At 52.8% G+C, this 14717-nt stretch overlaps 1 protein-coding gene across 1 annotated transcript; it reads left to right on the top strand.

Annotated features, from left to right (window-relative positions):
- Nucleotides 1-6733: 6733 nt before the first annotated feature.
- Nucleotides 6734-7075, top strand: DICSQDRAFT_170148 (uncharacterized protein; the record flags this gene model as incomplete). Its single annotated transcript, XM_007365772.1, has 1 exon — nt 6734-7075. One exon carries the CDS (start codon nt 6734-6736, stop codon nt 7073-7075), a length of 342 nt encoding a protein of 113 aa, XP_007365834.1.
- Nucleotides 7076-14717: the final 7642 nt, after the last annotated feature.

The following is a 14717-nucleotide window of genomic DNA, read 5'->3' as shown; positions in this document are numbered from 1 at the left end:
GGGGCTGTGAAGACAAGGATTAGATCCGACTAGAGTCGAAGCAAGATCTTCAGTCAGTAAGGAAAGACTATATTGCAGCAACGAACTGTACCTAGAGTCGAAGCAAGACTACAAAGGTTAAGTAAGTAACTACAAGTTAGAGGTAAAGGTAACGAAGTACTCACTCTTCAGTCAGTAAGGAAAGACTGAAGAGGGAGGACGCAATCTGAAGTCCTTATATACTACAGAGAAGTGTCCATGACTAATCGAAGAGTGGTGAGTCACATGTACCATAGTGCGATGAATAATACAATGACGAAAGAATTGCGACGTATCGCACCATAGGATGAGTAAGAGATGAGTAAGGCATAGACCTGTCTAGACCGTTCTGGAGTAGTACGGATTGTCCTAGACAGTATCAGAAGAGTCCGGAAACATAGCTATAGTACATGAGCAGAGAGTCCCAAATATGGTAACATACTACATAAGCGACTACAGCTAAGCGCTAGGAGATGCATAGCCTCGTGTAGTCCGGACCGGATAAGTCCAAGTTCAACAAGACACCTGGTGCATGGGCGTGCGGTGTCTGCCCGGTGTGGTGCCATTCCCTTCACAATCTTCACCCTGCCTTCTTACTGCGTGTACTCTCCACTGATCAATCTTCAATCTTGCTCATTGATGACGCGTACTTTAGACTCTCAACTCAATCGACGGCCTGTCAGCCTGCCTGCCCTGCCCTGAACCATCACTTGCAAAACCCCCCACCTCTCGACACTGCGTCTGCATACCTCCTTCATCACCCACTACAACCTGCCAATCCTACAACATGCCCCTTGGGCTCTAATGTTTGTAAGTCGTGCCAAGAATGCCCCAACTACTAATGTCTAGGTTCCACCTTCCTGGCTTCGACATCTCAGAAACACCCCATAGGTATGTACGATGTGCGCATACTAATTCTTTCTTGCTCTTGCCCTTGCTGTAAGCCTCGTCGCCTCACTCACTTTTCGGATTATTGCATAGACATTAGTATTGTTGCGCACCTGTAACTTTGCGTCTCGGATGACCCTTGTTCCTGCACAGTCGGTGACTAGCCCTACTAACCCTAACCCCGCCTTTTCTCGCGTATCTGATTCGATGTCTCCCATCTTCCATGTATAGTAGTAGTTCCCGTCCGACTATTATTGATTATTCAATCACAAACCCAAATGTCACGGACGTTGGACAGACGCCCCTTTTTGCCGCCCATTCCCTTCCCTTTGACGCCCACCTTCCATTTCCGGACTGTTTCCTTTCCTAGCCCATCCCAGTTTGGACATTGTAGATACGTTCCCACAGCCACATGCTACGTTCCCGTGATCGCCATGCCTTTGCCTTTTCTTTCTCGCCCTTTGTTCTCCCTTCATCATCTTCACTGCCTCGCTCTCGCGCCTTGTCCTTGGTTGCTAAGCAGCCCTTCTAGTATATAAGGACCCCCCTAGGCGCTCCCTAGTCCTCATCTCGACCTCTTGGTCATTGGGACTAGGTGAGTGACCATAGTGTTGTATCTCTCTTCGATTGCTAATGTATAACTTGGTCATTGGGACTAGTCTGTCGCTGTCTGCGTGAAGACTAGCTTTCGTAGGTCTTGTGCCCTTGTGCTGGCCTCCGCTCTGCCCTCGTCGAGTTTCTTGCTATGTTTATCCCTCTCTACCTCTCTCTTTTCCTTTCGGCTCCTTGCCGCTCATCTACGGAATCGTCGCTGAACGTCGACCCGAGTCTACGCGCCTAGTCGCCGCGACACTGAATCGTGTGATAATTCTCTTGAACAACTGTTTCGCAGCTTGAGCTTGGTCATGCATGGTAGAATTTGCACCGGGTACTGACCATGAATGTTCATTGGCTCAGTCAATAATGTACATTATCGGCCTTAGTTCCTCTACAGTATCTGCTGTCCGAATGCTCAGCGAGAAATGGCTATCAATGTCCAGGCGCCCCCAAGGTCTGGCCATTGCACACCATATCTGGCAGATTTGCTACGGGTTTACCATCTACTTCTCATACCTTGCCCAATCTGGTCAAAATTGCGGAACCTGGTCATCACTGACCATCCGTTTTGCTTTTTTGCTGATGTGTATGTGCATCTACGCGTCCGCCACCTCGATAGATTTGAGCACGTACCCCTCTAGTCCGCTGAGTGACTTTCTCGATAACCGGTCACCGGACCCGCGAGGAGCCAGCTGTGGAGACATGTGGAAGAATACTGGTGCTCCTATCGTGCTCAACGGGTTCAATGTGGATGCTAGAGTTGGCGGAAGCGAAGCAAGAGAGTTCGTGACTAGTGACGCCAGCGTGCGCGCTCGGGACGCAGCATGGCAGACTGATGGCTCCGGATTCCGCTCCATGCCGAGAGGCACCCTGTCAGGGCTCCACTCATACCAAGCTCCCAAAACCATCCATCACACAGACTCAGGCTCAACATGGAAACTCCACACGAATAGTCATCCCTGGTACACCATCCAAGACGTCGTATACCAAGTATTCGAGCTGCCGCATGTGGACGTCGCTTATGCCAAGATTCAATTTGCTCCATACATCGTCCTGGGCCCCTGTCTGAACAAGCTACGTCTCCTCGACTTCATGTGAACGTAAATATCATATCATTGCAAGCCTGACTCCAACAAGTCGCTCTCCCGGCTTGCTGTCGGCGCAGACTTTGAGTCCCAAGTGAGTGTCATGAGGCAGAAAGACACGAAAATGTAACTGACCTATGCTGCCGTTTCGATGTCTGGGGATGTTGATATCTTATCAAAGGGTGTGAGTACATTCCAACTACTTCGGGACAATGTTTCGCAACCTCAACCGTGTGTGTAATCATATGATGTTATGAGAGCCCATTCCCATGCTTCTGCCTAACATCTCCTACAGGAGAACCCGCAGTTCTGCTGATGTTGGCTCACAAATGTTTCTGGTTTACGCGTCTGTCCTCGTAGCCCTTCTATCACTCAGTGAGTGCAACTTGAAATGTCAATGTCATGGACGATCTACGTGCAACAGGTGATCACAGATCTCTGGGTCCAAAGATCAGTGCTTCTCATACTTATCAATGCACTACCGTGTCTACGTTGATCGCGCAGTAGACTCATGACGTTCTCTAGGTTCTCATCCGCGGGCCGCCGTGGGATGAAACAGTCATGAGGGAAAGCGGTCCATTACTGACTGAGATGTGAAGAGCAAAAGCATCTATGGGAACCTATACAACGCAATACGAGTATATATATCTGGTAGTTCCCAGAACTTGCCATAGACAACTTGAACCTCCCACAGCCCCCCTGCCGTAGCCGTAGCTCCCATCGTTATGTCTTCCTCGCAGGCGAACCAAATTGTCGCGCAATATGCCATCGTATATTGTGCCACCGCCGGAGCAGGTACGCGGATTCAATCGCAATGCACCCTAGCGCGCTCTGGTAGGTGTTGCATGACTGATTTGTCCGTATCGCAGTGGCCTTTCTCTATAATTCGCTCATCACAACCGGAGAAGAGATACGGTGTTTCTGGGGACGGAAAGTGACTGGCGCAGCGATCTTGTTCTGGTTGAACAAGTATTTGACCATATTGGAATGGGTCTGGGACCTCGCAATCGGATTCACGAACTCAGATGCGGTGCATTTGTTCTCTCTCATGACTTGATAGGCTGATGATTGATCTTGTATCTTTACCAGAGGTGAGCTGAACTCATAGCTCTCTTGTTACCTCACCTTGATTGATTGTCAACTACACATAGCTGCGCTTCCTCGGTAGAGGAATATTCTGCTGTGGAATATTCTCTTCTGCTAGTTTTAGCAGGTAAGTGTGGTGTCACATGTTGCGTCAACAGACATATTGAGTCTTTTGCCCTCCCAGCTTTCACAGCACTGCACATCTACGCCCTAAGAAGATGCTGGCTTCTGTGCTCGATTGTGTTCTGTTTATCCGTAGTTCCCTTTGGAGTCAACGTTGTAAGTCTGCTCTATAACCTGTGTTCGCCATACTTGCGCCCACATACTCATTGACAGGCCAATTTCTGATTTGGACTGACCGGCAAGAGTGTATTCCCCATTGGTTGTACCATAATCGATAGCGTCTCCCTGGATCTTGGGAAAAGGTCACTCCTCACTTGAGACAACCTGACGAGATCCTTCACATGACTCACACTTGTACGGTCCAGATGTATGACCCACGTCTGTAGCAACATTGAATCGGCTCTAACCGGCAATCCTATTAGTTGTCGTTATATCGCAGTCGTGCATGATTGCAGCAGACTGCATTGCGATTGGCGTAACATGGGCGACACTCGCCCGCCGCCATGACATTCGCTATCTTAATATAGTGAAAGGCTCTCTTTCCAGCATCCTGTTGGTGGATGGTGAGCACTGGCTTTGATACTTCCTATAACGCCTACACCTATACTCATCGCGATCCATCCAGGGACGGTTTATTTCCTGTAAGTCATACAGAGTCAAAGTACCTCTGAGCTGGAGTGTCATACTTAGTTGATCTAGCATCCTCGCGGTGCTGAACTCTCTTCATCTGGCCTTCACGTTGCTCGCAGTAAGCCCACACTCTGCAGTTGCATTGGAACTCATCTTCACTCTTGGGGCTGCAGCTTGCTGTCGAGGCGCTCGCGCCTACCAGTGTCATTACCAATTTCACGATCCTGTATGTCTATCTGCCATTTGGCTACTCGAGCACATTCTAACGCGCGGCACGCACCACCCAATACCCAGGCTATCATCCATCCTAGTCTCCCGCTTCCTCCTCCACCTACAGTCTACGAGTCTTCAGTCCGTTGGCTCTGTAGCCTTCTCTCAGGCGTCTTCTATGGATCTAGATCACTCGCTGATATTTGAGCGAGTCGTTGGATCACTTGGAGCTTCGATCACACGCGACGATTACATTGGGCAGGAGGACGACTCAGTCGACAGTGACCACGTGTGTAGTAGGGAAGAGAACTCGACTCAGACATCGATAGGATCGTAGTTCTACTGGATCAGGAATTGAAATCTCGATCGCGCCCCGACCGTTGTAGCAAGATGTCCGCGCCAGTGTTCGTAGCCTGCTGTAGGGTGGGATTTGGATGTCGGCAAATTTGTACTTATCTATGAGCCAGACCATATACAATATTGTGCTCCGGATCCATTGAGTACTTTCGCAAGAGTGTACAAAGAAAATCAATCTACCGTTTACGTTAGTATAACGTCTGTACTCCCACACCATTGACATCGTACTAGCACGTTAGGAGACTTGGGCCCGGAAGGCCTTAGGAGGGGATACACAGTTGGTTCCGTACGCCAGCACCGTTTAGTTCCGTAATTTGTATCTCGTGCGGAGAGGAAACTGCTGGTGGTGGTCAGATCGCCGAACGAGACGACATATGCCAGTGCTCGCGCGCTCTATTACCATCGGCGCTTGAAAGGCACCCGAATTGCCAGGGCCCAGCTAGCCCGGACAGAGCGCGCCTGCTTCGACGACGGCCCGGACACGAGAACAGGCCTGCAATACTTGTCACGGAAAGGGAAGGCTCAGCTCTACTTAGTCTGCATGGATGAGATTGAGGGCAGTTCTGTCGCCCGCGGGTCAACTATGCGAGAGGATCGGTGGTACCCGCGCGTCTAGGGGGTTCAACCTCGCCCGATACGGCCATTGATCATGCTCATGGCGAGAGATACGTGCGATGTCCTTCGCCCTCTGAAAGCGACGTAGGGCTGAGACCGATGCATCGATGGCAGCTGCGCAGAAGGAGCGCGCTAGTCTCCCAATGATCGCTCCTCTCGGTGTCCAGCCGGACCTCGGAACTCGCGCCCGGAGACGTATCGTCCACAATTTGGTGACAGTGATGTTCCATGACGGCAGGTTCAGCGGCGATGTCAGTTGAGCTTCGATTTGTGCGGTTAGCAGGCGTCTGGCACAGGATATGCGTCGACTTGAATGTAGAGGGCGGCCAAGACCTGGCACGATGGGTTCGAGGGGAGCCCTGAGAGTGAAGAGATCTCGGAAGGGGACACAGCGTGAAGGGCCAGATTTTGGCGGGGGAGAACATGCGGAGAATGTGCGGATTCCCATGACATTCTCTCCACATTCTCCCCCATGTTCTCCAGGACGGCGAATCCGTAGACTACATGCATGTTGCCTCGACATTCTCACCATGTTCTCTAGTTCTCGATTCGGTAGCCTCGTAATGCATGGATACTTGTCAGATAAGTTTTCGACGTGGCATTATGGAGCGTCACCACTCCCAGTATGCCTCCAGCTGTACTATCACCCCGGCTGCCTGCTGTTATCCCTCAGCTGCAGACTGGCATCATGCCCAACAAACCATACCGGCAACCACCAAAGTGATGCTATTGCAAGGGCAAGTGCTCAAAAAAGCTCCTGAGTTACGACATCGTCAGTGCGCACACTGCGGCCACCAACGCGCATCATGAATGCGACATCGCAACGGCACAGGCCACCAGCCAGAGGACCACGCGTCGACGAGGGACCCAGCAAGAGATCCCAATAGGCACTGTCGAATTGTCGGAGAGCGTATATGTGCAGACCGTGCACGAAGATGAGCTCGTTACTGATGCGGCTGTTGCAATTGGTGGCGGCGGTGGCGTCCGTTGGTGGTGGATTGCGACTGTCGTTACTGCCGGACCCCTCAAGATGGCAAGATATGATCTTTGCCTTGACGTTGTCGATCGTGTCTGAAGACTGGCGCACAAGCTCATGAGCCTACGGGGCGACGTCTCCTGGTTCCATGTTCCAAGTCTCCTCTCCTGAGCTTGATGACAATCTGGCTTCCTCTGGACTTGGGAACCATGACGCGTCTACTCTACTGGCTTTCTCTCAGTCCCCTCAACTGTCAGACAACGTCACTCCCTCTCTGCTGGAGCCTCTGGCCCTCTGGGACCTCACTGGGGATACTAACTGGTCGACACTGGTCTCTGCTTCTGAGGAACTGCCGCCTCCCAGATGTCTCAGCTACGTCTACTGCATCCTGTTGAATGTCTTCAAGCTCTCCCCCATCTTGGGCGCTGAATCACCACTTACTGATGAGCTTGCAATCGTCAACATGCACCTTGGATCATTGACCATGTGACACACTCCGCAAGCCTGCAAGCCCTCACTTGTCCCGGCATGTGGGCGACTTGGGTTGAAGTTCAACATGTATATTGGGCTCAACGCGGTTAGGGTTTCTCTCTGCACGTCGATTTCAAGGAGATGCATATGGAGATTCCTCACAAGGAACCCCGCGGCCAGCAGGGAGGGCCCTCTACAAGCCGCGCGCTAGCTTTCAACCGCACGCTAGCTTTCAACCACAACAGGCCACGCATCCCTCTAGATCTGTTTCGTAAGTCTATATAGCGAACATATGTATTGCCTGCAATTGTACGCCCAAGCGATTACTGCGCGGTGGATGTGCGGTCCCGCATGAGCTCGCGAATGGGTCGGGGAGCACGTGCTCACAAATTGATTAAAGTTTGCTAAGTGACGTCAGATAAGCCGTGCTACGTAGTATCCATCGCGCATTCTCCACACTCGGGAATGTGCAGAGAATGTGCAGGCAACGTCTGGACAATCTATGGAGTCTTCGTGGAAAAGACGCACATTCTCCTCTGTTGGAGAATGTGGCGGCAATGTGGGGAGAACGTGGCGGCAATGTGCTCATTCTCCGCTTGTTCTCCTCCCGCCAAAATCTGGCACTTCACGCTGTGGGAGAGATGCGAGTTGTGAGGATATAGCGGAGGGAAGTAAAGTCGTTCCAGCACGTGCTAGTACGACACCGGCGCCACGTCTTCTGGGGGGACGGTGTCCTCCAGCCGTCCCGCTCCACCGTCAAGTTAGCAATCGTGAGCCTATCGTCGACGTAGAGCGCAAAACGCCCTGTTCGCTAGCAGCTGAAGCTGAGAACGCACCCGCAGAGTGCAACACGAACATCCTCGCCTCTCCGCCCATATCTCGACACCAATCAAGCACGGGTTCCGCAACCACGTCTTGCTGACACCCAGAGCGTACATAATTAATGGCGTAATTGAGGATGACGGGGACCTATGCGCACGAGGCCCCGGCCCGTGTCCCCGTGCCGGGCGACAACTTGCGCGACTCGACTCGAGACGCCGCGACTCTCTGCACGCCACCATCCTCGCGCTGCAGGGCTCAAGCCTGCGGGCAGCCCTCCAAGCATGGCAGCACAAACACCCTGCGGATACTCGAGTGGGTATCTCAAACCCGTCTTCCTTTCATGCTCAATGGCTGACGCGCAGGACTCCGTGCAGCACTAGTGCCTGCGTGCGAACGACTCGGACCCCTGTTGATAGCTCAGTCCTTGGAATGTTCATGTGAATCTCCTTGAGTGCGTTCTCCCAATTCTCCTCTCGACCACCCTCCCCATTGCGAGCACCCCGCTCCCTATCGACGGTACCTCTGTCTGCGCATCTAAGGCTGCCGATCTCCCATCGCTCTTCCCCGCGCCCGGTTCCCCAGCTTCTCTCGATGGACGTCATGCCTCTCTGAAGCCTTGTCATCTACTACGGCGGCAGCACCCATGGACGCTAGGGTCAAGTCGACAACATCTCTCGCCTCCGATCTGCCTTCCTATACCGACCTTTCGCACACTCAGTCCGTGGGTCCCTCCAGACAAACAGTTTGAGCGCGAGGACTCTTGACTGGAGAGTGGACGTCTCCGAGCTTGCGACTGCTCCTGGATTCACTTTGGTGTTGGACCTTGCTCGGCACAGCACAAGCGACGAAGGCGGGGAAGAGATCACTACAGGCCCTCACTTCCCTACAGGGCTTCGAACACGACGCCCAGATGGTAGACCTTCAACTTGCTCGTCTCCGCCACTATGTCCGGAGCGTTTTCTGCCGCACTCTCCACTGTCATCATCCCCCTTTTCGCGTGCTTCTCCGCCACCTCTATGTACTGCCTTCGGCGGCTCGGCTCCCCGTACTCCGGCGTCAACAAGCGGCATTGGCGGAGTAGAGTTAGGATCAAAATCGAAGGATCAGCTGATAGCCTTATCAGGCGGCGCGAACGCTATCAGAGGGTGGCACTCAATAGTGAATCTCTTGAGGAACGGAGCACAGGGAGACGCTTGAGGTTGTGGTTGCTCGGTGCGGCGGTCGTGCGCAGAAAGTGCCGCCGGTGCCGTCTGCCATGCATCTCGGAGCTGCATGTGCTTGCTGAAGAGCTCTTCTAGAAGGCGAAGGAGGAATGGGAGAAGAGCGTTGTGCAGTGGGATATGTCTCTTCTCTCGCTCGCTCGTTGACTTGAGATTCCTCCCTTTTTTGGGCACAACCAAGCGCCAAGAACGCGAGAAGCTCGACGCCGCGGCGAAGGCTCTAACGACGTCGGTCACTCAGAGGAAGGCACACCCGCCGCGAGCGACGCGCAGGCGGCGCCCCTGAAGGTGGGAGGAGAAGAATACACATCTCTCTGCAAGGCGATACAGGCTGACGGCCCAGATGAAGACGACCATTTGACAGTTATCATGTCTTAGCAACGACTCGGAGTGTTGTCGGATCGAGAACCAAAAGACGTCTATGTATGCTTTGTTCTCGAACTGCGAGCATTCCGTAGCGACTGCTGATTATCGATGTGTATGACACACTCAAGGGCCCGATCCAGATCGTCAGTGACCAGGATGTGTGGAGGAGTTTTTATCAGAAGGTACACCTCGTATCTCGCTTGTCTCTAGCGCGATACTGTCTCTACCCTAGAGTGCTGACGCGTCCCCAGATGGTTGATTCTCCTCGGAACCGATTTTGCGTGCAGTGAGCGTGACGAAGGGAAATACGAAAAGGAGGTGACGGAGACCGACCAAACGTTCCGTGCCATCGTCGCTTGCATCTTTCATAGAACGTTACTGCGTGAAAAATCTACGCCACCGTACGCCACCGGCGTTGCTCGCGTGCGCTGGCTTCCGTGGTTTTCTGCGGTTGCCCCTCTCAGTACTCATGATGCCTAGTGTGATTCGCGAGGACACCGTAGCTGTCTCGCCACTGCCTTACCCGTAAGCTCTGTGGCCAAGGCTCTATCCTACCGTGCGTGTATGACGATGTGTATTTGCCTCTATGTACTCTCCAGTGCATCTGTTGAAGTGCGCCACCGCTACATTGTCCTTCTGGACACATCATATCTCTGGACACCGCGCAAGCCACATGTCAGAAACTCGCACGCCCATCTGTATGCGTACGTACGGTAAGATCGTGCATGCAACGCGCTACGAAACTGTCTCGCCTTCCCTGCAGGTTTCTCTACCGCAGATGACGTCTGTCATGCTTACGCTGTGGTGAATATATACGGTTCAGTCCTACTCCCTTCAAACTCACTCCCTGTCGCACTCTCTCATAGGCATCGCGCCCTACGCTGGGATCACCGACTGGGCTCATCCTCAGCATTCCAGGAGACACCCCACAGACGTCGCGTCGAACCCAGGCTCCCTGTAGAGATTATGGCTTCTTCACAGTTTGGCCAGCTTGGTGCCGAATACTCCAGCTAGTATGTGCCTTGTCCTCTTCTTCAGCCTGGTACTACGAGCACTCACTATGAATTTCTGGACCCCGTAGCATGACAACAACCTACTGCGGTGTCGCAGCAGCAGGTGCGGATCCCACTGAGCTGCAGCATACCACCGGGATGCCCTGGACAGTCAACGCTGACTGACTCACCGATCTGTTCTGCAGCGGTATTCTTCTTCGATTCAATGGTCACGACCGCGGAAGAAATACGGTGTTTCTGGGGACGAAAGATCACAGGGGCAGCCATCTTGTTCTGGCTGAACAAGTACATGACCGCGCTCTGTTTGGTTTGGGACCTTGCAACTGGATTGGACATGTCAGAAAAGGTATGCACTACTCCGCTCTTGCTGGGATCAACTGAACTCATATATCTGGACTTCTCCAGAGGTGAGACAATTCAATGGAACCTCCCCGAAGTACCACAATCGGTCGTTTTCCAAGCAGTTGTGCTCTGTCTACCAGAGGTGATACCGCTGTTGCATACTTACTTTTCATGATCCTGGAAGGTGCGCATTCTATATCCACATATATCTACGAGCACATCTCGATAGTGTGAATCTCTAGCCTTCACAGCGATACGTGTCTATGCACTCAGGAGGAGTTTGACTTTGTGTGCTATCGCTGCTGTCCTATCCTTGGTGCCTCTCGCAGTTAATTTGTGAGATTGGATCACTGCGCGTTCATTGCTACCAGTTGAACACTGCTTCATCAACAGGCTACCTTCGGGTTTGGATTGACCGGGGAGAACATCCTTCCCTTTGGATGCAGAGATTGACCGAGTGTCCATCGGGCTCACCAAAAAGTGATTTTTCTCGAGGGTGTCGATTGGGACTATTCGTTGAAGCTCAACGTACCTACCTAGGTGTAAGGTGCAATCAAAGTTGACACCAAACGCTCGACCTTACGGGCTACTTTAGTCACGATCATCTCTCGGTCGTGCCTGATTGCAGCAGACGCCCTCGCCATAGGTGCCATATGGCACACATTAGGTCTCCAATTCCCGACTCGCCGTGCGAGTGTGCTGAAGCACTCAATATCTAGCGCGCTGCTGACGGATGGTGTGTATTGAGTAATACTAGGGCTGGTCGAGGCGTAGAAAGCTAATGCAATACCACGCAGGAACAGTCTATTTTCTGTGAGCGACGCAGTTCTGCCGCATATCATATCTTACTCCCTCGTCACTTAGCGTCCTCGCCGTGCTCAATTCCCTACGTCTTGCTTTCACAATGCTCTCGGTTAATTCGCACACTCGCACTCAACCAGTGTAACAGGCGACCTTGGATATTACAGACCACCGTAGACGGGTCTCAATCTTCATACCCGAGTGTAGTTTCGCACTTCACAACCCCGTATGTTTGCCTATGCATCTGTCACCCAAACCCATTCCTTCTGACTCTTCGCCTGTACATCCGTCCACGCAGGTTATCTGCCATCCTCGTGTCACGCTTCCTGCTCCACCTACAGTCAGCAAGCCTCCGGGCCGTTGGCTCCATACCGTCCTCACAGATTTCGTCGCTGCACCTCGATCGTTCTCTGGTATTCGAACGGGTCGTTGGGTCACTCGGAGCATCTATTTCCGCCGAAGATTACCTCAAGGAGGACTATGGTGATGGTGATGATGAGGAGCGCGCTGACGAGCCCACTCCGGCATCGAGGGAGTAGTCTGGCTCAACGACTGGTGGGGTTGAGGAAAGGACAAAGGACCTGTGGTATCTACGTAGAAGTGAGATGCACCGCGTACCGCCTGCTCGTTGACCTCGAGATTGTATTTATTCGCTCCTGAGTCTCGAAATCGATCCAAAGCTATTTATACGTATTGTGGCACCATGTCTAGTGGGACGAGACGTTGAATAGCATTCGCAGCTATGAACAGCAAACTCGATTCAGTCATATCGTGTTCTTTGGTCCACTCGTCACTGAATGGGTTCGAGGCAGACATAGAATTGTGTGTACCAACAAATGCGGCAGATCAGTCTGATCCGCCTTCAAGCAGCTTATCGTATAAAACCACCACCGACAACACTCTCATAATAAAAAGGCCAGAAATCGATTTAACGTTCCGCCGTGCCACGAGCAGAGAGACGATTTTCTGGCGACGTCGGATCACAACCGCTCCAGAGTAATGTCGTCCTGGAACTTTAGTGTAGAGCGCATCTGCTTCTATCATGCCGGGGCGCAAGAACAGGCATATGATACTCGTTGGGGGAAGGGGAGTGTTCAGTACTATAGCTAGTTCGTCTGGACGAGATTGAGGGCAGTTTTGTCCCCAGCGTGACAGCTAAGCTAGAAGATTGGTGCCCTAGGAGGCAGCGACGGCGCGTCCAGCGGGTCCAACCTCGCGCGATGCAACCGTCGATCTGCCCAGGAGGAGAGATACGCCCGATGAAAGAGAGGTGGCCCTAAGACCGACGTGTAGGAGGGGTACGATGGCCTCCCAATCAGGGCTCTTCTCGGTGTCCAACTGGAGACGCTTGGAAAACCCGACGCAGTCCGCGACCTGCTGCCAGTGGTTTTGCACGACAGCAGCTGACGCAGTGAAGCGAGACGAGCTTGCATATGTGCAGGGAGCACGCGCCCGGATCCGTATGTGCTTTGACTTGGATGCAGGGAGAGAAGCTGAGACCTGGGGCGATAGGTACCAGAGACGTAGAGGAAAAAGAGCGGAGAGGCCTTGTACGAGATGCGAATCTGACCATGTTTCAGATTCTGAGCCCAGTTCCCTCAGGCGAGCACAGCAGTTGCTATATGTTCTCCCGGAGGTACGAAGAGGCGGCAGAGGGAGAGACGTCGGGAGGCCTCGCCGTTCAGCCTGTGCTAGTGCGGCTCCAGCTCACGTCATCTGAGGGGACACGTCAGCATGCCCGCTCCGCCGTCAAGGGGTCAATCGTGAGCCTATTGTCGGCGTAGAGCGCAAAAACGTCCTGTTCGCTAGCAGCTGCAGCTGAGAACATACCAGCAGAGCGCAACATGAGCATCCTCGCATCTCCGCCCCATGGCGGCCCCGAAGCTTAACTCCGATCCAACACGGCATCTGCCACCACGTCTTGTCAATCATCCAGAATGTAAGAGTAAGTGAGGAAGACGGGTGCGCCGACGTACCGGATGCCGCCTGGAATGTCGCGATAGTTGTTGCTCGTGGTGCGCGGAAAGAAGCCCTGTCCGATGAGACCTCGGTTGGCGATTTTGCTGCCTATGGACGGAATACATGCTCATACCAACCTTGTCAGCGTAGGCATCGATGGATGCATATGCTGTGGCTCAAAGAGGACATTTTTTGAGCGGCAGGGTCAAAGGTAGAAGAGCTGCTCCGGGTGGGTGATATATGCTGCGCATATCGACCTTCATGAGACCAACACCGGTGAGCGCAGAGCTCAAACGCTAGTCGCGTTCCATCGAGGAGCGTAAGCGACGCAAGGAGCCAGTCTGGGGGTCAGAAAAGGTATATGTCATCGTCGTTCGCACTTTACTACTCACTTGGAGAGAAGCAACATAATGGCGCACTAATGCAAGCTTTATGTCCAATCACCACAGATCTTCCTTGTTGATGCCCTTCTCCACAAGCATACTGACGGCATACCATGCGATGACCTGCTATGACGGGGGACGTGTGCGGGATGGTAGGCGAACCACAGGCTGCAGCAGAAAGACCTCAGATAGGTAGGTGCCATCGCGCTCTTATAGTGATCATGTGTGACTCGGAGAAGTTCCAGAGCAGGAGAGACAGGAATGGACCAGGGGAGACAGCAGAAACCAGGCAATTTGAAGGACCAGAAGCCGGCGCCGGGCAAAGCAGCGTTGTTACGGGTCAAGTCAACGGTCATGACTTTTAGACGACGGATGACCGGTCACTGTGTGACCCGGTCATGACCGCCGGTCAAAAGTTAGCACGTGAGATCTCCGGCATGTCCGAGTGTGCGTCTGACGGCAGGCCATGGCTCTCGGATAGGCCAAACGCATCGTGGCCGCGAGGAGGTACAATAAGGGCTGATGAGACTATTGCATACTCATCCCTGTCCTTGAATTTAAATGACCTACTACCCCATAATACGCCATATCTGAGCTGCGAACCGACAAAGAGCTTGCCGACGGATAGATCAAAAATCAACTCATAGGGAACGGAACTCGACTTGGATATGAAGGCCGACGAGAGAACTAGCTGTATATGACAAACGAGCTGCAGTTTCTAGCCAGCAAGAGGAGTCTGAGTCGGAGGAACAGTT

The sequence above is a fragment of the Dichomitus squalens genome, assembly GCF_000275845.1.
Source record: "Dichomitus squalens LYAD-421 SS1 unplaced genomic scaffold DICSQscaffold_14, whole genome shotgun sequence".
Lineage (NCBI taxonomy): Eukaryota > Fungi > Basidiomycota > Agaricomycetes > Polyporales > Polyporaceae > Dichomitus > Dichomitus squalens.
Note: the sequence above shows the minus strand (reverse complement) of the source record. Positions and strands in the feature narration are given on the sequence as shown.